The 18,617-nt window shown below is 42.1% G+C and overlaps 2 protein-coding genes across 2 annotated transcripts; one reads left to right on the top strand and one right to left on the bottom strand.

Annotated features, from left to right (window-relative positions):
* Positions 1 to 53: 53 nt before the first annotated feature.
* On the bottom strand, positions 54 to 4,124 carry slc24a5 (solute carrier family 24 member 5). The gene is made up of 9 exons (XM_026378815.1): positions 3,887 to 4,124; positions 3,376 to 3,555; positions 3,019 to 3,102; positions 2,799 to 2,902; positions 2,577 to 2,677; positions 1,796 to 2,079; positions 1,500 to 1,706; positions 542 to 643; positions 54 to 376 (listed from the first exon to the last, which is right to left on the bottom strand). Exons 1-9 carry the CDS (start codon positions 4,047 to 4,049, stop codon positions 54 to 56), a joined length of 1,548 nt encoding a protein of 515 aa, XP_026234600.1. The 5' UTR covers positions 4,050 to 4,124.
* Positions 4,125 to 6,704: 2,580 nt separating this feature from the next.
* LOC113174724 (RING finger protein 148-like) lies at positions 6,705 to 9,533 on the top strand. Its single transcript, XM_026378825.1, has 2 exons — positions 6,705 to 6,847; positions 6,982 to 9,533. Exon 2 carries the CDS (start codon positions 7,264 to 7,266, stop codon positions 8,344 to 8,346), a length of 1,083 nt encoding a protein of 360 aa, XP_026234610.1. The 5' UTR covers positions 6,705 to 6,847; positions 6,982 to 7,263; the 3' UTR covers positions 8,347 to 9,533.
* Positions 9,534 to 18,617: the final 9,084 nt, after the last annotated feature.

Below are 18,617 nucleotides of genomic sequence, written 5' to 3'. Positions count from 1 at the left end.
CCTTAACATTTATGATTGGTCTTATATGGCTTCAGTCCTGGGAAGCTCAGATCTCAGTCACTGCACAGTCTGATGGGATTATTTCCAATAATCCCCAGCTCGTATAGGATAGACAGAGTTGCAAAGAGGATGTAGCAGAAGAGAGATACGACTCCCAACTTCCAGTCCAACTTCCATCCATTTATATGAACAGCTACAAATAGAAAAACTATAGAAAGGAGGAGTGTGCAGGAAATGAAGACCATTCCAGTGCTGTTGACTTCTATAGGATTGTTTGTATCCACAAAGACGGTCTTAATAAACCAAGGCAGGCCCAGGCAAAGCATGTCGAATACATTAGAGCCCACAATATTGGACATGGCCATGTCAGCTTTTCCTGTTAATCAAAAACATTTACATATTGGATATAAGTCTGTATTCTCATACATTCATTTAGCTATTTAGACTTAACTGTTTTGTTATGACTGGTCTTAAACTACAGTATCCATGCAGGAATATTGTGAATAGCAGCTAATGTGAGATAAAGAATATGTAATGTTACCTGCTCTGGCCACCATCACACTGGCTACTGTATCAGGTATACTGGTTCCAGCAGCAAGCAAAGTAAGTCCCATAACGGTATCAGGGATGAGAAGGGTCTCACCTGTGTTCAAACAAACAAAGTAAAGCAAAGCTAAATGAAATATGCCCTCTGAAAACATCAACCTGGGGAGAGAATAATTGCTTTTGCCTGTGGCTATAGGGTTAATAAATAACCTGTAGATGAGTTTTAGAAATGCCAAAAATTCCTCTAACAGAGCCCTGACAAGAGCATTACAGGTACTATAAATGATCCTACTAGGAGCCCGATTTGTATTTTGGTAATTCAGGTGGATACTACTTAATGTGAATTAGATTCTCCAAAAGTGATCATGTGTTGTGTGCTGTGACGTGGTGGCTTACGGAACGGAACCACAGAGAACTATTCTCATTCACATACTGTATGTTTTAGTTGTACCTGCTCAGTTTCATGACGGCTCTTTCACAAGACTAAACTCTGCTTACATGTGAGACTATCTGACGACTACGGGATAATAATCTCATTATGCTTTAGAAGAACTACTACCGTCACATGCCCTTTAAGCCTGACCGCAGGTCAGTTTTATGGCTTACTCACGGGTGGGGTGTGGGTAAAGTTTGACCTGTGCCTGTGGGTTCCTCTGTATATACACCCAGGCCTCACATGACTGTATTTCCTTAGGGGTGAAGCAAGCTGTAATCCTGCTCTGACTGGGTGTGCACATGGCCCACTGGAGCTACAGTAACCCCCCTCTTCACATTCTGGGGCAATGGCATTTAAGGAATTATTCAGCAGACCAACATGTGATTCTACTCTGCAAATCAAACATTATTCTCACAAGTTTCAGACACTTGTGATCCACAAAACCCCCATTACCGACTGTGTTACACCTGTCACGTAACTTTAATCTTTACAGAACGCAAAGTTGCAATGATCTTACCAACAACAGTGACCATCCAGACCAGCACATATGTGAAGGCTGAGATCCAGACAGCTGACATGATGAAGGTGATCATGAACCACTGCTTCCAGAACCTTCTCCTGCAGTCAGGGATGGTCAGGAAAAGCAGAGTGATAATGGGCAGAGACAGTACCCAGAGGATCCGTTTCAGGTCACTCTCTGGCACGGCAAACACGCTTTTATGCTCTGCCATGACACAAGCAAACAAACGTGTGAGTAGACAGGTATCGTCTTAAACATCAGACTGGTACTACGCGCTACTAAGTGCTTTTCACCTTCAGGAATCTCGTTGAGCCCGTGCAGGCTGAGAGACAGGTGAGAGTATCCAGAGTCGTCCTGGAAGATCCCGCTGTCTGTTCTGGAGCGACTGTGGACTCGCAGACTGGCGTCTTCATTCCAGCCCATGAGAGGCTGTGTCTCCGTCTTCTCATCGGATCCTTTACCTAGACAAGTGCAGCAAGGGCTCATCTTCCTCAGGACAAACTCACTGATGCGAAGGTCAAAGCACAGAACCACGATGTAAACCACATAGACCAGTAGCAGAAAAGCAGCGTCATACCTGTGAAGACAACACGCATTGCTTAAACTGCTTAAAAAAGTTTTTATGTCAGTGGATTGAGGAGATTTTCCTTTGGGTCTGAATTTATTTGGATTTAACATACAGTCTGGTTCTCTATGATAAGGTGTCATTGCCTTGTTTCATGTTACTTCTCTCACTTAAACACTGACAAGTCGTTCCTGCAGCTTTTCTAAAGTCCTTATCTTGATTAAAGCTGTGCTCTTTGTCACTTTATCGTGTTCTATGACCAGAATTAATGCCAGTACAAGTGGACATATTTTATAAACAATGAGTGCCACAGTAATTGTTGTGATTATAATGAGATAGTTTTTATGATGTGAGGGACATTTATTGCCCTGTACTGTCAGTGTAATAACACAGTTTTGCGATCTACTTTCATTTGTTGTTCTTAGTGTCACAAGACGCAATAAACGGCTTGTACCCGACTTTGTGATTTACAACTACAGGGTCTGAAGGTCATGGAAGTACATCCTCACCAGTACACCTTGTTATCAGAAATGATGCCAATTACAGCAGCGACGCTGATTCCATATGCCAGGCAGTCTCTGAACAGTGGCCAACATGTGAGACGGCCTGCCTGATAAAAGACACAAATATTGGTTTACAGTTTATACAACCCAATATACGAGATGAGAGCCTAGTAAAGATGACACTTGTAGAAGTTGGGAAATCTTTGTCTCAGTATTGAGCCAATGTACCATTGAGGCCAAAAGTCCACATGCAGCACAGATTCCTAGCAGGTTGTAGACGGCTGATCCCACGATGGTGCTGACGCCAATGTCTCCCTTTGTCACGAACACACCTACCACACCACACATATACAGAGCAAACCTCAGCTTTGAAGACAGACACCGTCGGGGGCATTGCTCACATTGCTGGTTGTAACGCTTATAGTAATTGTAACGCTATGATCATTACCTAGAAAGGCTGTGACCAGTTCAGGTGCAGAGCTCCCAGCTGCCATAAATGTGGCTCCTGCTACATCCTGAGACAGTCCCAGACCTGAGACACACACAAGAATACATATGATGAGTAACAGGATTGAACAGTATCACAGACTGGAGCCTTAAAAATGTCCAATCAATCACCAATCGTACTGCACAGATATTGATTCAGCTTCCTAAATGTATTTTATTCTGGTTCAAGCAACAGCTCCTCAAAGTGTCCAGGAACATCCCTGTTCACAGACAGTACACTACAGTGGACATCATGAGGCCTTGTGATGCAATAAATCTAGGCCACACACACACACACACACACACACACGTCACTTACGTTCACTGATCACTTCTAAGGATGGCAGAAAGTAATCGTCGCAGACTATTGCCACAGCCAAAAGCATGTAGAATATAATCATAAAATAAATGACCAGCCCTCCATCCTTCCTCTCCTGCACCGTGAAGAAGCCGTCGGGAAACTCGGAGGACTGTGGGGAGACGCACTCGGTCTCATTCTCTGCAACACACACACACACACACACACACACACACACACACACACACACACACACATTACTGAGTGGTCAAAATAAAAAGAGCCCATCAGACACAGAGAGTTTGTAGGAACAGTTGGCACATCCGCAGCATCATGTCATGAAGAGGACGAGCAGCCTGGAGCAAAAGGGCCACAGCGGAATTGATCACTCACACTTTGTGAAACGCTCAAATGAGCCGTCACATCCATTTAACGACACGTTAAAGGAAGAATAAATGTTTCCCCCCAAACAGTGGGAGTGGATTTTTCACACAGTGTTGCTACAGGCTCTGACTAGGATTCACTCTCTTACCCAGAGCCCGACGCACCCTGGCACCGTGCGTCTCCCGGGCCGTCGTCGCCGTCAGAGATATGAGGTGAACGGTGCAAAACAAAAAGATGACAAATCCCAAAAAGTAAGGTATGAAGTCCTTTCTCCTCTTTCTCTGCGGAGCTGCCACCTCGTTCATGGTCATTTGGGTCAATGGTGTGAAATTAGTAATTCTTCCAGGGACTCATGTGTGTCTTTATCCTCCAAGCTGCAAAGAGGGAGATTATTGGGGTAGAAAGCATCTTTTAAGGTCTGCTGGTGCCAAGAGTGGGGGGATCACGAGTTGCGAGTCATTCCGCTCGACTCCAGCCTGAGGCGCACCAGGAGCGGGAGTCGAGATAAATCCACCTCTACACACTTGGATCACATGTTAAATGTGGACCATCTGGGAACATTGTCTTATGTGATGCGCAGAACTGTACACGGGTTTACGTGCCTTGTGAAGTGTTTAGGCCCGAACCTGTGTGGTTTGCAAAAGCATTTGCATTAATACTTTAATACTTCAGAAATAAGTCATGGAGGAATTCTCGTGAGCATTAGTGGCGACTTAGTGCCATTGGTTAATTAGGAGATATTACATGAAGAGGAAATGCACCAAGCCTGCAGCCGGACGGGCAGGACCAAGTGTGTGTGTGTGTGTGTGTGTGTGTGTGTGTGTGTCGGGCTTGTTTGGACATGTCTAAACCCACAGACTCTGGACAACATGTGCGCTCTTGGCGTCCACTTCAGCACGAGCTGCAGAGACAAACCCGTAAAACAACAGGTGAGTTGGGTGATTCCTGTTTTTTTCTTTCTGTCCCTTCACTAAATTGAAGATTTCATGCGCTGAAAGAAAAGTCTGGTCAGTCTACGGCGTTTTATTGCATCAATAGACGCAATCAACAATTTCTGGTTCGTATGATGTGATGACACAGACTCGTCAACACACTGCTAAAGGAAGTCACCACCTGGATTTAACTAATAGCAAGTAGGGAGGAGCCTCCCATTGGATAATTACTGCATGGATGATTATCTTTCAGCTGGCAACAAGTTATTTAACATTAGCTGATGCAGTGAGCAGCTTCTCATTTTTATAAACAAACATGTCAGAAGACACATCCTTCAACCGTCAAATTATAGTTGAGAATTAAGCAAAGAAAACATCTAAAGAGATTGATGAAACTACTAAAACTGTCCAATGGAAAAAGGTCTTGTGGTCTGATGAGTCCAGATTTACCCTAATACAGAGTGATGGGCTCATCAGGGTAAGAAGAGAGGCGGGTGAAGTGATGTATCCATCATGTCTAGTGCCTACTGTACAAGCCTGTGGGGGCAGTGCTATGATCTGGGGTTGCTGCAGTTGATCAGGTCTAGATTCAACAATGTCATATGCCCAAAGAATGAGGTCAGCTGACCTGGATATACTGAATGACCATTTATGGACCTTTCTTCCCAGATGACATATTCTAAGATCACAATAACATGATTCATCAGGCTCAAATGGTGAAAGAGTGGTTCAGGGAGCATGACTCATCTTTTTCACGCATGTATTGGCCTCCACAGAGTCCAGACCTTAACCCCATTGGGAATCTTTGGGATGTGCTGGAGAAGACTTTGTGCGGTGGTCTGACTCTCCCATCATCAACACAAGATCTAATGCAACTCAAGAATAAATGTTGAGACTTTGCAGAAGCCACGGTGAATGGTTGAACTAAATATTGGAGTGTGTGACTCTTTCTGGACGAGCAGTGTAATAGACAACAGTGAGTAAGTGGCGCCCCTGTGTGGTAAAATTAGATTTTGTGACTTGTGAATCATCTGATAGTTTGACGTTTTTGACGTTAAGGAAATGTTAAACTGTAGTACTGTAATAATGTTGGCTACTGCCTACTGTACCCACGGTAACCTGCTGTGTGTGTGTGTGTGTGTGTGTGTGTGACCATCCTACATGTTACATGTAAATGATCACGTATTGAATATAATGAATATATATAATAATCTTCAGCAATGCTCAGTCTGTGCTTGCTCTTTCATCCAGTTTCTATTCAAAATGATGTAATTTATTTTGAGTAATTTTATTTAAGTTTATTTTATTTTTTTTCAATCACTGTTGCACATCTTTTCATTTCATTAAAAAATGCTGCGTTTCGTGACTGAGTGCAGGACCTAACTTTTAAAGTTGACTTTTGTAAGTGCATTGTTTTTTTTATAGCTTTGTGGTTAATGGCTTTAATCTGTCTGTCTGCTGTCTCATGTTGTGCATGGATGAAGAACTGGGCCCAGGATTAGGGATGACCTCACTTCAGTTGCCTTTGACCAAGTCAACCAGTAGATGTCAGTAGAGTAGCAGAAAGCAGGAGAGGACATGACGTTTATTACTATGGAGCACTACAAAGCCATTTTCCATTTTCCATAGGTTTATAAGGTATGAAGAGGTTTCACATTGCACTGTCAGGTTGCTGTGATCGGTTAATTAATGTCAGTTTCAGGATGCGGCACCATTATGTCCGTTTAAACATCTGTGAGCTGCAGCTGTATTAAGAACAAATACCTTTCACAGTCCAGAGAACTGAACTGTGGTTTGTGTACGTGTGCGTTATAGAACTAAGACAAGATAAGAGCTTGGTAAGAAACCTCTCCATCTCATTTGTTTGCTCTAAAAACAATGGAAACTTGCGCCTCTGGGTATCTAAACCTAAGCAAAGTCTTTATCACATGACTGTGCACAAAACCTGTGCAGTTTAAATAACACATATATAATCTGATATAGTGTGTGTCTGTATGTTTATTTAAGCTTGGAGAGAAAGTGAACAGCATTTGTCTTTCAGAGTGCTAAATGCTGAGGTAGATGAGTCGCGTTTGCCAGTTTAGTTTTCAAAACAGTGATGTCGTCTACAGAAATAGAGGAAGGAAACAAGTCAAACCAGAAACACTGGTCGAGTTGCTTTGTCACTGTTGAACAAGGTCAGTTGCTTTCTTTAGTTTCACTGCGCTGTGTTGCAACCTATGTCCACTAACATACTCTTATGATTTGCTCATCGTGTCTTGCCTTCTTTTTTTTTTTTTTTTTTTTTGTTTTCTGGCTCTGGAAACTGCAGTGTTTTGTGTACTTCAACTTGTTGAATACCAGCACCCTGCCCTCTGTGAGGACTGCTCAGTGATCAAGGTTCAGGAAGATAACGAGCGGTGAGTGGCTGACGCATAGCTCATGTTACCAAAGTCTCATATCAGATTACCGTAGACAGCAGGTTGGGTGAAACCAAAGCTGTGTTCAGATCGCTGTGTCTCGGACAAACCAGGAACCTGGACTAACAAAGGTGTTTTAAAAGAACTAAACAAGCAGACAGAGGGATTCCTGTTTTTGTAAGAAGAGCGTTACCATGGGTAAGAAGACACAACACTGGCTGTTGCTTTTCCTGTATTTGTCAGGGCTTGTTCAGTGTTCAGCTGCCATGGTGTTTTGGACAGCCATTGTGGAAATAAGCTATGATATTAACAAGAATGAGACTGTGGATAAATATTGTGAGTGCGGGGTGTTTGGTCGTAACTCTCCCCTGGAGAAAGCCTCAGGCATTGTTACTCTTCCCACTGGAGACGCCAAAGGCTGTGGGCCAGATCGCGTGTACAACCGCAATTCCAGCTCACCACCGTGGATAGCCTTGGTCAAAAGGGGCAACTGTACTTTTAGTGAGAAGATCAACGCTGCCAAACGTCAAGGAGCAGCTGCCGTGGTGGTGTATAATGTGGACGGCAGTGGCAACAGCACTACACACATGGCGCACTCAGATGCAGAAGGTATTGTGGCGATCATGATTGGCAACACTCAGGGCATGGAAGTCGTCAACTTGGTGAAGAATGGGACAGATGTTCAAATGATTATTGAAATAGGCAGCCCTCACGGGCCCTGGGTGGACACTTACTGGCTTTACTTCCTGTCCATTGCCTTCTTCATTGTGACAGCAGCCTCGATTGCCTACTTTGTGTTCATCTCTGCAAATCGGCTCTACAATCTGAGCATGCATAGGCGTGCTGAAAGAAGGCTGAAATCCGAAGCTAAGAGGGCAATCGGCCGTCTCCAAGTACGCACACTCAAAAGAGATGACGAGGAAACTACCTCTGACTCCCATATGTGTGCTGTGTGCATTGAATCCTACAAGGCGGGTGAGGTGGTGACAGTGCTGACATGTGACCACATCTTCCATAAAGCCTGCATTGAGCCCTGGTTGCTGGAGAGGAGAACCTGTCCCATGTGTAAGTGTGACATCCTGAAGGCTCTGGGGGTTGAGGAGGAGACAAAAGAGGACATTTCTGATCAGCCACCACCAGAGGTCACTGTGATCACAGTGGCTGGGGGAGATAACATGTATGAAGTCCCACTGACTGACCCAGGGAGCTCTGACCTAGACAGACATCGCTATGACAACAGGGCCTTCGAGGAAGACTCAGAGGCTGCGAGAGGATGAACAACAGCAATGGAAACAAAACAGAAACACAGCAGGACTCAAATCAAATTTCCTTTTGTTGTTTTGAAATACATATTGTTCTGTGATACACTGAAATAGCACGATGGAATCAAACGATAATTTTCTATAACTTTAAGATTTTAAAACAATCCAAGGGTTTGAAATGTTGACGGTCCTTGTGTAATTAGCTTGGATGCCATTGCTTGCTCTAAGTGTGAGTTACTTGTAGATGTTAGAACAGATTCTGTGAGTATGATGCCAGTGTCGGGTTTCTGTTTTGCATAGCTCAGTGCTGCTTAGGGAAGAAGTGCAGCAAAGCATTTGAATGGCCGAGACCAGGACCAAATGTTCCCCAACAAAGAGCTTGTTGACTTAAACTACAGTACCTCACAATTAACTATCTTGATTTCAATTCAGAATCCCTAATGCTCAGAGTTTATTCTGTTTATTCAAGTAATTTTAATAGGGTGACCTTCTTTGTGTTGCTTGTAAAGTGGAATGTGTTTTTCCACCCTTGACTGGAAATACAACATGACAGACATTGCACTATGATAAGTAAAAAAACAATAGCAGAGAGGACTGTACATGGCAATCTGTTTACCTTAAATAAATACACATCCCCTGATGTCATAGGAACTATAGATGAAATGCTCCTAAAAGATATTATGCTTTCTGTTGGGTAGGGGGAGATTAAATGCAGAGTGTACTGTTTTTTGAGGTTGATTCATCAATCATGAAGTTCTGTTAATATAAAGATAATACACATTATAATATATGTATAGTCACTTCCTTCTCTAAACAGCTAATCTTCATGTAGCATCCCAAATTGTCAGGTTGTTCCTTTAAATTATTGGGAATGCTATTCAGTCTCTGTAGTCTACCTCTGAATACTTGCACGGGTTAAATTCTTGAACATTTTTAAAATTCTTGCAATTCCAAGATTAAATGTGTCCCTCAGTAAATAATGAAGCTAAAAAAATGTTGAATTTCTTTGTTTGCTGGTTGGGAATATGCTGATTGTGGTACCTAATATATTTTTCTATGCTGAATCAGTTTCACTACTATTTTACAGATTCCAGGAGTCTTACATTTTTATGTAAAAATGAATATTACTTTGCTGTTTTAAATCACATTGATGCTTATTAGAATGCAATAAATCCCTCAAAATGAGGCCAGTTTTATGCGCATATGTGCTTTCAAGAATGGTGTTTCTGGATGAGTGTGTGCAGGTGTGTTACTCTACATCAGGCCGATCCATGTGTAGTTAAGTAGTGTCTCACTTCCAGAGTTATAGTCTTGTTCCTGATGACTGCTGGTGAGGAGTGAAACTGTAATTACCTCTGCAGGTGGGAGCCGATCTGCACACACCTTGAGCTTGAGCTGGATAATCATCATATCATATGTAGAAGGCCCTGAAGGAGCCAGCAGAGAAATGCAGCTGTACGGCAATAGAATGGAAATAAAATTTTTATTATCCTTGCATTGCATTTTAGTGGTACACGCCCAGTGAAGTCTACAGAGAAACAACAAAAATTAATTTGAAAAACTTCTGAGGCTCTTAAAAGTGTTTTTGGAAAGTCAGGACATTAGATCTGTAACTGGCTACACTGTAAAAAAAACATATTCCCTATTGTGTGGAGGCTCACACTCTTTTTGGCTTGCGATTTGTTTCTCTGAGTTTCATTTTATTGTGAAAGACGGGAAAGTATCCAATAATTTACATGAAAAAAACAAAACAAAATCAGAAATCATATGTTTTAACAAGTGGAACAGAAGTCAGGACCACAGACCACCCTGTCATGGCCCTCATTTTTTTATACAGGATCAAATGCGATATGTTTTTAATGTTAACTTAAGTGTTTATGGCCTTGCCTTGAATTTATTGATGTCCGAGACCCCTGTTGTCAAAAACGTATGTTTTTCAGTCCATCCTTGTACTTTTTAAAATAAAAAGTAATCTAGTGTCAGAACCTCTTCAAGAAGCCCGACCTGAAGAGATCCATAAGGACACGTCTAAGTCTGCATATGTGACGATGGGGTCAATATATGTGAGGTGTTGCTGTGCAACAGTAAGTAATCAGGGAAAGTAGGTTCAAACAGGGCAAGAGCTGAGGGCAGGAGTTTCTGGAGAAAGCACTACAGTCCAGAGCAAAGAGGATGAGCCAAGTCTTTCCCCTCACAGTGCCGTGAGCTCAGCATTCATAGGTCAGATGGTTATAGTGGTATCACAGCAAGACAGAGAATCAATACTGAACTAACTGGCCAGGCTGGGAGCAACTGGCAAGCCTCGGGTTAGAGGCATGCTTTGCTCAGCGGTGGCACTCCTCTGATTTATTGTAGTTGTTAAAGTGAAAATTGAGTCAGAAGGTTTTCATTTAATGGCAGACCAGTTTGTGGCTGTACCGTAATACAACACTTGACCTTCAGTTCAAGATAGGAATCAAACAGTGAAATTAACCAGTGTAGTGGCCGGAAAGCTTATCTGTTCCTGTAAAGTCTGATCTCAATGAATATCTGGTGTTTTCTTTAGCAATGACTGGACCAGGCTGGAGACTAGGAACTGATTATAAAAATAAAAGAAGAACACCTATGTTTTTGGTAAACAAACAGGATGACATTGCTGTCTGTTCAGGATGTTGTCCCGTGCTCCTTGCTGTGCGTTAGTTTGAAGAGTTCCGCTTGAAGAGTTTTCATAGCCTTTCAACACCACCTGGTGGAGAAAACCACAAAGAATTCGAGTTCAGTCCCGGCTAAGATAGGACTGCACAGTCAGAGGCACCTTCCATCTTTTCAGAGTCGGTCTTCAGGTGCCAGGGCAATTTCTTGCTTGAGTGGAAAGTACAGAGTAATAAATCCAGCCATAAGTAGAGCTCTTCATTGGCTGTATACTTTAATTGCCCAGGTGAAGAATTATACTGGTCTTTATCTACCTATCTATCTATCTATCTATCTATCTATCTATCTATCTATCTATCTATCTATCTATCTATCTATCTATCTATCTGTCTGTCCACCTGTCTGTCTGTCTGTCCACCTGTCTGTCTGTCTGTCTGTCTGTCTGTCTGTGCTTTCTCTGCCGTGCAGCTTCAGCACAGTGAAAGTCTTTCTAATTAAATTATCGTAGTTGGACTTCTCTCTGGCTCTCTTGTCCCAGACCGTCTGAGCAATTATCTTAACGAAGGAGGGAAATTTGATTACAAAAGTGCAGTGAGCAACAAAGAAATCAATTTATTCACTAAGTACAAAATTAAACAAACTCAGACCATGACATCACCAGCCCTGGTATCTATGTATAAGCTCTCATGTCACATCTCTATACCTCAGTGGATACACGGTGATATGATTTACATTGTTTTGAGCAATGCCCTAAAGAATGTACACATCTGATATTTTACCGATGGTTTAAGTGGTTCTGGTTGGCTGAGAAGTTTGAATGCAGGAGGAATGTTTGCGGCCAGTGTTATCTAATCAGGGAAAGTTTCCTTCACATGTTCTGCACTATTGTACTGTAATATTACCCCCAGTGTTTCAGGTTTGTCCAGGTGAGAGTCTTAGCTTATGATTGATGTTGTAAACCTTTTTCTCTTCTTGTTATTCCTCTGGCAGATCAGATAGTGCCGAGTGCACCGCACGACTCCCATCCTGTGTCATTGTCTTTATTGCCCCACCCTCTGTCCCGTCCTTTGACATGTGGGCTGACTCCTCATCTGCTGTCTTTTTCCTGCTGACAGACAGCAAAGGAGCAGGAGGCCTGTCATGTGACGTTAAAGGAAAAAAGGGTGTAGCAAGAAGCACCTCTCGCCCTCTGACTCAGTGGCATGGGAAGGAAATGATGTTCAGTGGTTATCTTTATCCCACAATGGTGCGTCAGGCTTTACTGTAGGTGAAAGAATAACAATAAGTTGGTCTGTGTGGCAAATCATCCGCAGCGGTTAAAAGTCTGCCATCTACTGGACAAATATTAATACAGCATAATGTTGAGTAGCTGAGAAATCACTGTAAACATCTTTGGTCATGATATACTCTATTAGTTGTGAGATGTTTGGTTCGGCAGCTATTTTAATTTAAATATTTTGGCCTAAGCAAGACATCCAATCATTTGCTGGTTCCAGCTTTTTAAATATTAAGATTTGCTGTTTTTGGGACATATAGTAGCTCTGGGAATTGTTTTTATCATTTATTAATATCTGACAAAACGATTAATTAAGAACTTAATTGTTAGTTGCAGCCCTGTTTAGATTTATTCATCATAACTAATATTAAAGATGGTTTCTGTGTCTACACTTTTGTGCACATCCATTTGTAGGGAGAAACATTTGGTAGTCTCTTCTCATCTGCTGGTGCAGATTCCAAACATTCCCAACATATGTGTTATTACCTCAACACACACACACACACACACACACACCAGAGAAAGTGGGGGAGAGAACCTGCGCGGGAGAAAGACGAAAAGAGAAGTTATACGTAGGAGAAACCCCCCTTTAAAGCAGAAAAGGTCTGAGAAACATGTCTGCATTCATAAGGAGCCGCCAAAGTGATGTCTCAGCAGTAAACATCTGTCTGGGACTAGCCCCACACTTATCAAACCAATTTACTCAGTATAAATCCGGTCTATAGGAATCCTGTGTGGCCTCCCTGTCAATAGCCCTATTTGTATATATTTCTTTAAAGTGATTTGTCAGCAGTCTTTGGTCTCAGTGATTGAGCTGTGTACCATCACACACTGGAAAAATATCCTCTTGTCTCACTCTGAATGTTGATGGCCCGAGGCAAGGTTTCAACCCAACATTCCCCCCAGCAGAATCTGCCATTCAGCACAGTTTGACGACACAAATCAATGATCAAGCTGCTTCTCATCAACTCCTGCCATTTTCTGTAATGCTATTCATGCACGTCTTACTGGAGGCTCACTTTTCAGAAATGTCAATAGTTTGTGAAAGTGGCCATATGTTTGTGTTTGAGAGTGTGTGTGTGTGTGTGTGTGTTTGTGTGCCATGCTCTTTCCCAGCACTCCATCCATCCAGTCTGATTAACTCCTCGTGTGTCCTGTTGCCTGCAGCGATTAATTAATGACCCATTTGCTTAATTGCAAAGAGCTAGCAGGACATAGAGGAACACAAAAGAGCCCGTACGTGGGGGTTGGAGGGGGCGGTGTTTGTCTTACACTTTTGATGTAAGAAACAGAGCAGGTAAAAGTGAGTTGGGAAAGACAAAAACTAATGAAAAATGTGTGTGTCTGTACAAGTCCCAGGGTGTTTGTGGAAAAAAAAAAAGGCTGCTGCCTTCTGTGTGTCCTGTCCCTTTGTGTGTGTGTGTGTGTGTCTGTGTGTTGACATCCACTGTGAGTGTGGGGTTGTATGTGTCGAAAGTGACAAAACACACGCTTCAGGTTCTTTTCGGTCTTTCTCTGTGCCACTTTGCTGAATGTGCTGTCCTGAAAGCAGCAAACGTTGTCCACAGTCACTTGTTCACGCTGACCATCTGTCGCAGGCCTGCCTGGGCTTCCCTACACAGTTTGTCCACAAGCTGTGGCTGCCATTTGGTTTCCCAATAAAAGTCACTTGAAGGTTTGTCCTAATTTTTGTAAACCAAAGGTTAGCGATGGGACATAGTTTAACTTCGGGTGCGTTTATAAAGAAGCTGCTGAAGTTTGAGTAGAGTGGATGAAGATAAAGTGCGACTACAATGTGACCAGACAGTTTGTCTATGCTTTGTATTTATGTACTGTAGTATTGTTAATTTGTATTTTATACTAAAAATAGAAAGAACTCTGAAAGTAATTAGTCTATGTTTTTGGATGGTTTGCAGAATATACTCTTTACTTTAATGAGTTACATTGTTAACTTGAATACAAAGAGCTACATGGCAGATTTTCAAAGTTTGTCACACTAACTAACTATGGTCTAATTAAATATTTGTAATGAACTAATCAGCAGATTGTTGAGGATAACACTGAACTGCAAACTCAGGCCTTCATTTTATCCTTGAATTGTTTGATCATTGATATAATGCGATATAGTGTATCAGTAACTTACAAAAGGTCTTTATAAGGACTCCAGGACTATTAAACTAGGCAATGCAGAGCTCCCCTGCTTTCTAATACATCCGTATGCCACTTGCATGTGCGTGTTGTGTGTCCTCCATGTGTTTTTCTTCAGCAACACCACAGTTCTAAACATTTATATTCACTTTAAGTCTTCACACTAGGATGGGTTGTCTCTGCTGGCTTGGTACGTTTATGGTGCACACAAATGCAAATCAAAAATGAGATATTATCGTGGTGGAGAATATTAGGGTTTAACCTTGTGTAGGGTCAGATCATCATACAAATAGCATCACTAGTAAACCATCAAAATGCATGTGTATTATGAAATGCAGATAACTGCTGTGGCAGGAATATGTTTATTTTACCTCGTGTTTTATATTCTAAATATTACAGTATATGTTTGTATTTTGCCCCACCCTCGTGTTTGGTTTATGAAAACAACATCATCATCATGCTGGTTCCTTGTGACCTTAACATTTATGCTTTGCAAAGTCATTTTACACTCGCCAGTAACCACACGACAATGAGATAAGCAGGCAGGAAACTACAAGTGTGAGATAAGATCCTGGTTGCATAAGTGTCTTCTTTTTGTTGCAAATGTATATTCTAAGATGCTGTTAACAGTGCAAATCAGCTGACAGATGAAAACTATATCTACTGCAGTGCACTATCTGAGTTTAATTGCTGTTTGTTTCCACTGAAAAATAATCTTTTTGTTCCCAGAGTTACAAGCTGAACGCTTGTGAGTTTGCAAATGAATGAATATCTAATGATCAGTATACAGTAAAACATGTATTTAAACACTTCATGGCTTATATTTGTTATGTATTGTCTTTGTGTCCAATTTAACTAAATGCAACTCGTTTGGTTCTTGCAAATGCCCACAGTGTGTTTTCTTTTCTAACAGGACAGAAAAGATGTTGTTGTTGTGAGAGGACAATAGCAGGCTTTGTGGCAACTTTCTATATGTGCAGGCATGAGTTACATCCCAATGAAGCTTCCTTTGTCCATGCAATGGGATAGCTGGTCTGTGACTGAGCTGAGGCCTGAGCAGGGGAAGGATGTGGAGCTAGAGCTGGGAAATAGATACGCGTCCCTGGCTCCAGGTAGAGTTTTGTGGAACTCCATGTGATGTTGTGTAAACAAAGAGGATCTTAGCCTCAGGCCGGTCACAGATATGCAGATGGAAGAAAAATACATAGTCACTTGACAAAGTTTGTTTGTGCTCACCTTCACCGAACTGCAGCCCTTTGTGAAACTGTGCGGTCTAGACTGAGCTGGGATTGATGGGAAATCATGACAGTTGTGGTCAGCATCAGAAGCAGTGGCATAATATTAGTTAGTCACTCTGTCTAAACGGTTGTAATGCTCGATGAATTCACTGAATAGTTAGTCATTTTGTGCTTCTCTGATCTGACAGCTGATCACTGTTGAAATCAGCAATGTGTTTATATTTAATATTGTGTACACGGGAACACACGCGCATGATGGCAACTCGGAAAAGAAGCAACAGGAAGAAGAGCTTCTTTGTTTGTTGTATTTGACCGAAGAACATTTAAAAATGACACACAGTATGTGTGGCCACTCCACAAGACGTGTCAATGATATTGAAATACAGAAAGTGCAGTGCTGGGACTAACTTGCTGCATTTTAATGTGCAGGAGTATTCCATTGTTAATTAAGTAAGAACTTCTAATGAAGGTTTTGCTGTCGTGAATGTTGAATACTGTTGGTGTGCTGTTTGTGGTTAACACTGCCTGGTTTAAATGCGTGTTTTCATGACATTTCAGCTTTATTGCCCTTTTTTTTTAATTTGTAAAAGGAATCAAATAGTAATAACATTAAATAATTTACATTACTTTATACTGTATTACTTTAAAAAGTTTAAAGTCCAGCGAGGTAACTACTCATCAGTAACCTTATACATTTCCAAAGTAAACTTCACAACACTAGATTACTTGTCTGGCATTGATGCCATTGAGCACACGCTGACGTGCAAAGTATGATTTCATCTTAAAAGCAAACAGGCACCGAGTCTGCTGCGGCTGTTTGTGCTGCAGTCTGAAATGAGAGCTGGTATCTGCATCAGCTGAGTCCAGTAGAGATTGTACAGTCATTACTAAGGGTGTCAGTCAGTTTCCACTGATTACAGCTAAACTTTGTTACACATTAAAGGTTGTGATGGTTTTATTAGGACTGTGGGTGGAGTCATTATATCTGTTGGTTATCTGTTCGTCCATCCACCTGTCTTTGAGTCCAATTGTCCTATTCTTGTTTTTACAATATCTTGGAAACACATTTTGCAAAAATGTGTTATAATTGTTTATAACTGCTTATAAAGCACCACTAAAGTACTTATTAAGCATTAACACTGCCATTATTTTCAACTTACATGTACACCATACCCATCCACACCCTCACATTCTCCTTCCTGTCTTGATCAGCCTTGTAAATAAATGCAATTTACAGTCACTGAGCGCAGTGGTCCCTAAGAGTTCAGGCACAGCAAGCTCAACTAAATCAAGTTTGACTACAACAGCAGCTCCAACAGCGGGTTGGTCATCAAGCAACTGCTCGAAAACAGGATCAATGAGAGGGGGAGATGGTTTAACACAGGGGGAGGGATTCACTTCCTTCACCTACATGCATGAATACACACACAGACACACATACACACCTGCTATGTTGACTCTTATCTGCAGCCTAAGGGAGTCAGTCTGAGTCCGCGAGGTCCCCTGCACAGGAATAGTCGCCATGGCTCTCTGCGCCTCTTGATTACTGCTTTAGATCTCAGCAGGTGAAGGACAATATTGTTCAGGCGTTGCATGGGAACCCTAGCTTCTACCCCAAAGTCGTACCTCACATTTGCATTTGTTTCTTGCCGCCTGAGTTCATATCGCTCTATCTTTCAGCACCGAACTCCCCTGGGAGACTATATGTGATTTCATTATGCATAATTTAGAGTGGAAACCTTTTCCTGGGGCATTTATGTATGTTGATCAGCTTGTATTGTGTGTGAGCGTGCGTGTGCACCTCACATCAAATGAGCCAGTGTTTGCGAGCGGCCACGTGAGGTGACGTGTGACACTGGCTAACTGCAGGCTATGATGGGATATTTTCCTTGTGAGCGACTGGACCAACACACTATTTTCTTCAGGCCTATATTTCCTGCCCTTTGAGTCAGATAGTCTGCATGTGTGATACATCATGTGTGTTTGTCCGAGCGTGTATGACTCCCGTCCTGCATCTGCTGTGTGTGTGTGTGTGTGTGTGTGTGTGTGTGTGTGCTTGTTTGCGTGTGGAGGGTTAAGAAATGGGCCTGTCAGAAGTGAATGATCAGACTAATCAGGTGGAACACAGCAGACAGCAAGATTAAGACACACTGGAGAGCGAAAGCCCAAATATAGCCAGGGTCAACACGCACCTCACGCTAGGGGAGTGTGTGTGTGTGTGTGTGTGTGTGTCTGAACTGTAGACCGAGTCATGTGATGTCCCGTGATAGGTATTTTTTTCCATCTAATTGCTTTACAGTGTTATGACATGAAACTCTCCGAAATCCATCATCAACATCACTAAATCTTTTTTTTCCTTTGTGAGGATTCTTGTCAGGTGGGAGTTCACACACACACACACACACACACACACACACACACACACACACACACACACACACACACACACACACACACACACACACACCTACACACACACACACACCTACACACACCTGCCTGTAATTCAACAACAGCTTTTACACCGACAGTCAGTACTATCAGTCGGACTTGGACAGCCTTTTGATCGCACTGCCAGTTAACAAACAGCAACTCCAGCAACTCTTTCAAAGACGAAGCGTTTTAGCGGCGGACCTTAATGACATTAACTGCAGTAAGCAGAGTGAGCTGTTTGCGAATAAAGCTTGACACATTGTTTACCTCCCATAACAATCAGCTCACTTAACATAAATGAACCTTACAAGCTTAAGCGGCTACATCACGAGCAGAGGAGACAACAAGCCGTGTTTATCTCCTCCATCTATCCATTTAGTTATCCAATCACTGATAAATGTACATTCTCACACTCACTTACTCTGACAAATATTGATGTTGCTTTGGTTTGTAATGTGCTGGGATAAAAACAATCATAAATATTAATGGCCACTCTATTTGGAGATAATGCTCACATTCATTATCATCCATTACTGTTTGTTTACCTAATTTGATTGGAC

This window comes from Anabas testudineus, chromosome 3, assembly GCF_900324465.2.
Source record: "Anabas testudineus chromosome 3, fAnaTes1.2, whole genome shotgun sequence".
Lineage (NCBI taxonomy): Eukaryota > Metazoa > Chordata > Actinopteri > Anabantiformes > Anabantidae > Anabas > Anabas testudineus.
The sequence above is the reverse complement of the archived record's forward strand: the minus strand, read 5'-3'. Positions and strand labels throughout refer to the sequence as shown.

What these genes read in the sequence shown, in the direction of transcription:
- slc24a5 (XM_026378815.1), bottom strand. Translation starts at nt 4,049, where the DNA reads ATGACCATGAACGAGGTGGCAGCTCCGCAGAGAAAGAGGAGAAAGGAC. An exon ending in ACTGGTCACAGCCTTTCTAG is followed by an intron (nt 2,903 to 3,018) that starts GTAATGATCATA and finishes GTGGTGTGGTAG; the next exon opens with GTGTGTTCGTGACAAAGGGA. An exon ending in TGTGATGGTGGCCAGAGCAG is followed by an intron (nt 377 to 541) that starts GTAACATTACAT and finishes TTTGATTAACAG; the next exon opens with GAAAAGCTGACATGGCCATG.
- LOC113174724 (XM_026378825.1), top strand. Translation starts at nt 7,264, where the DNA reads ATGGGTAAGAAGACACAACACTGGCTGTTGCTTTTCCTGTATTTGTCA.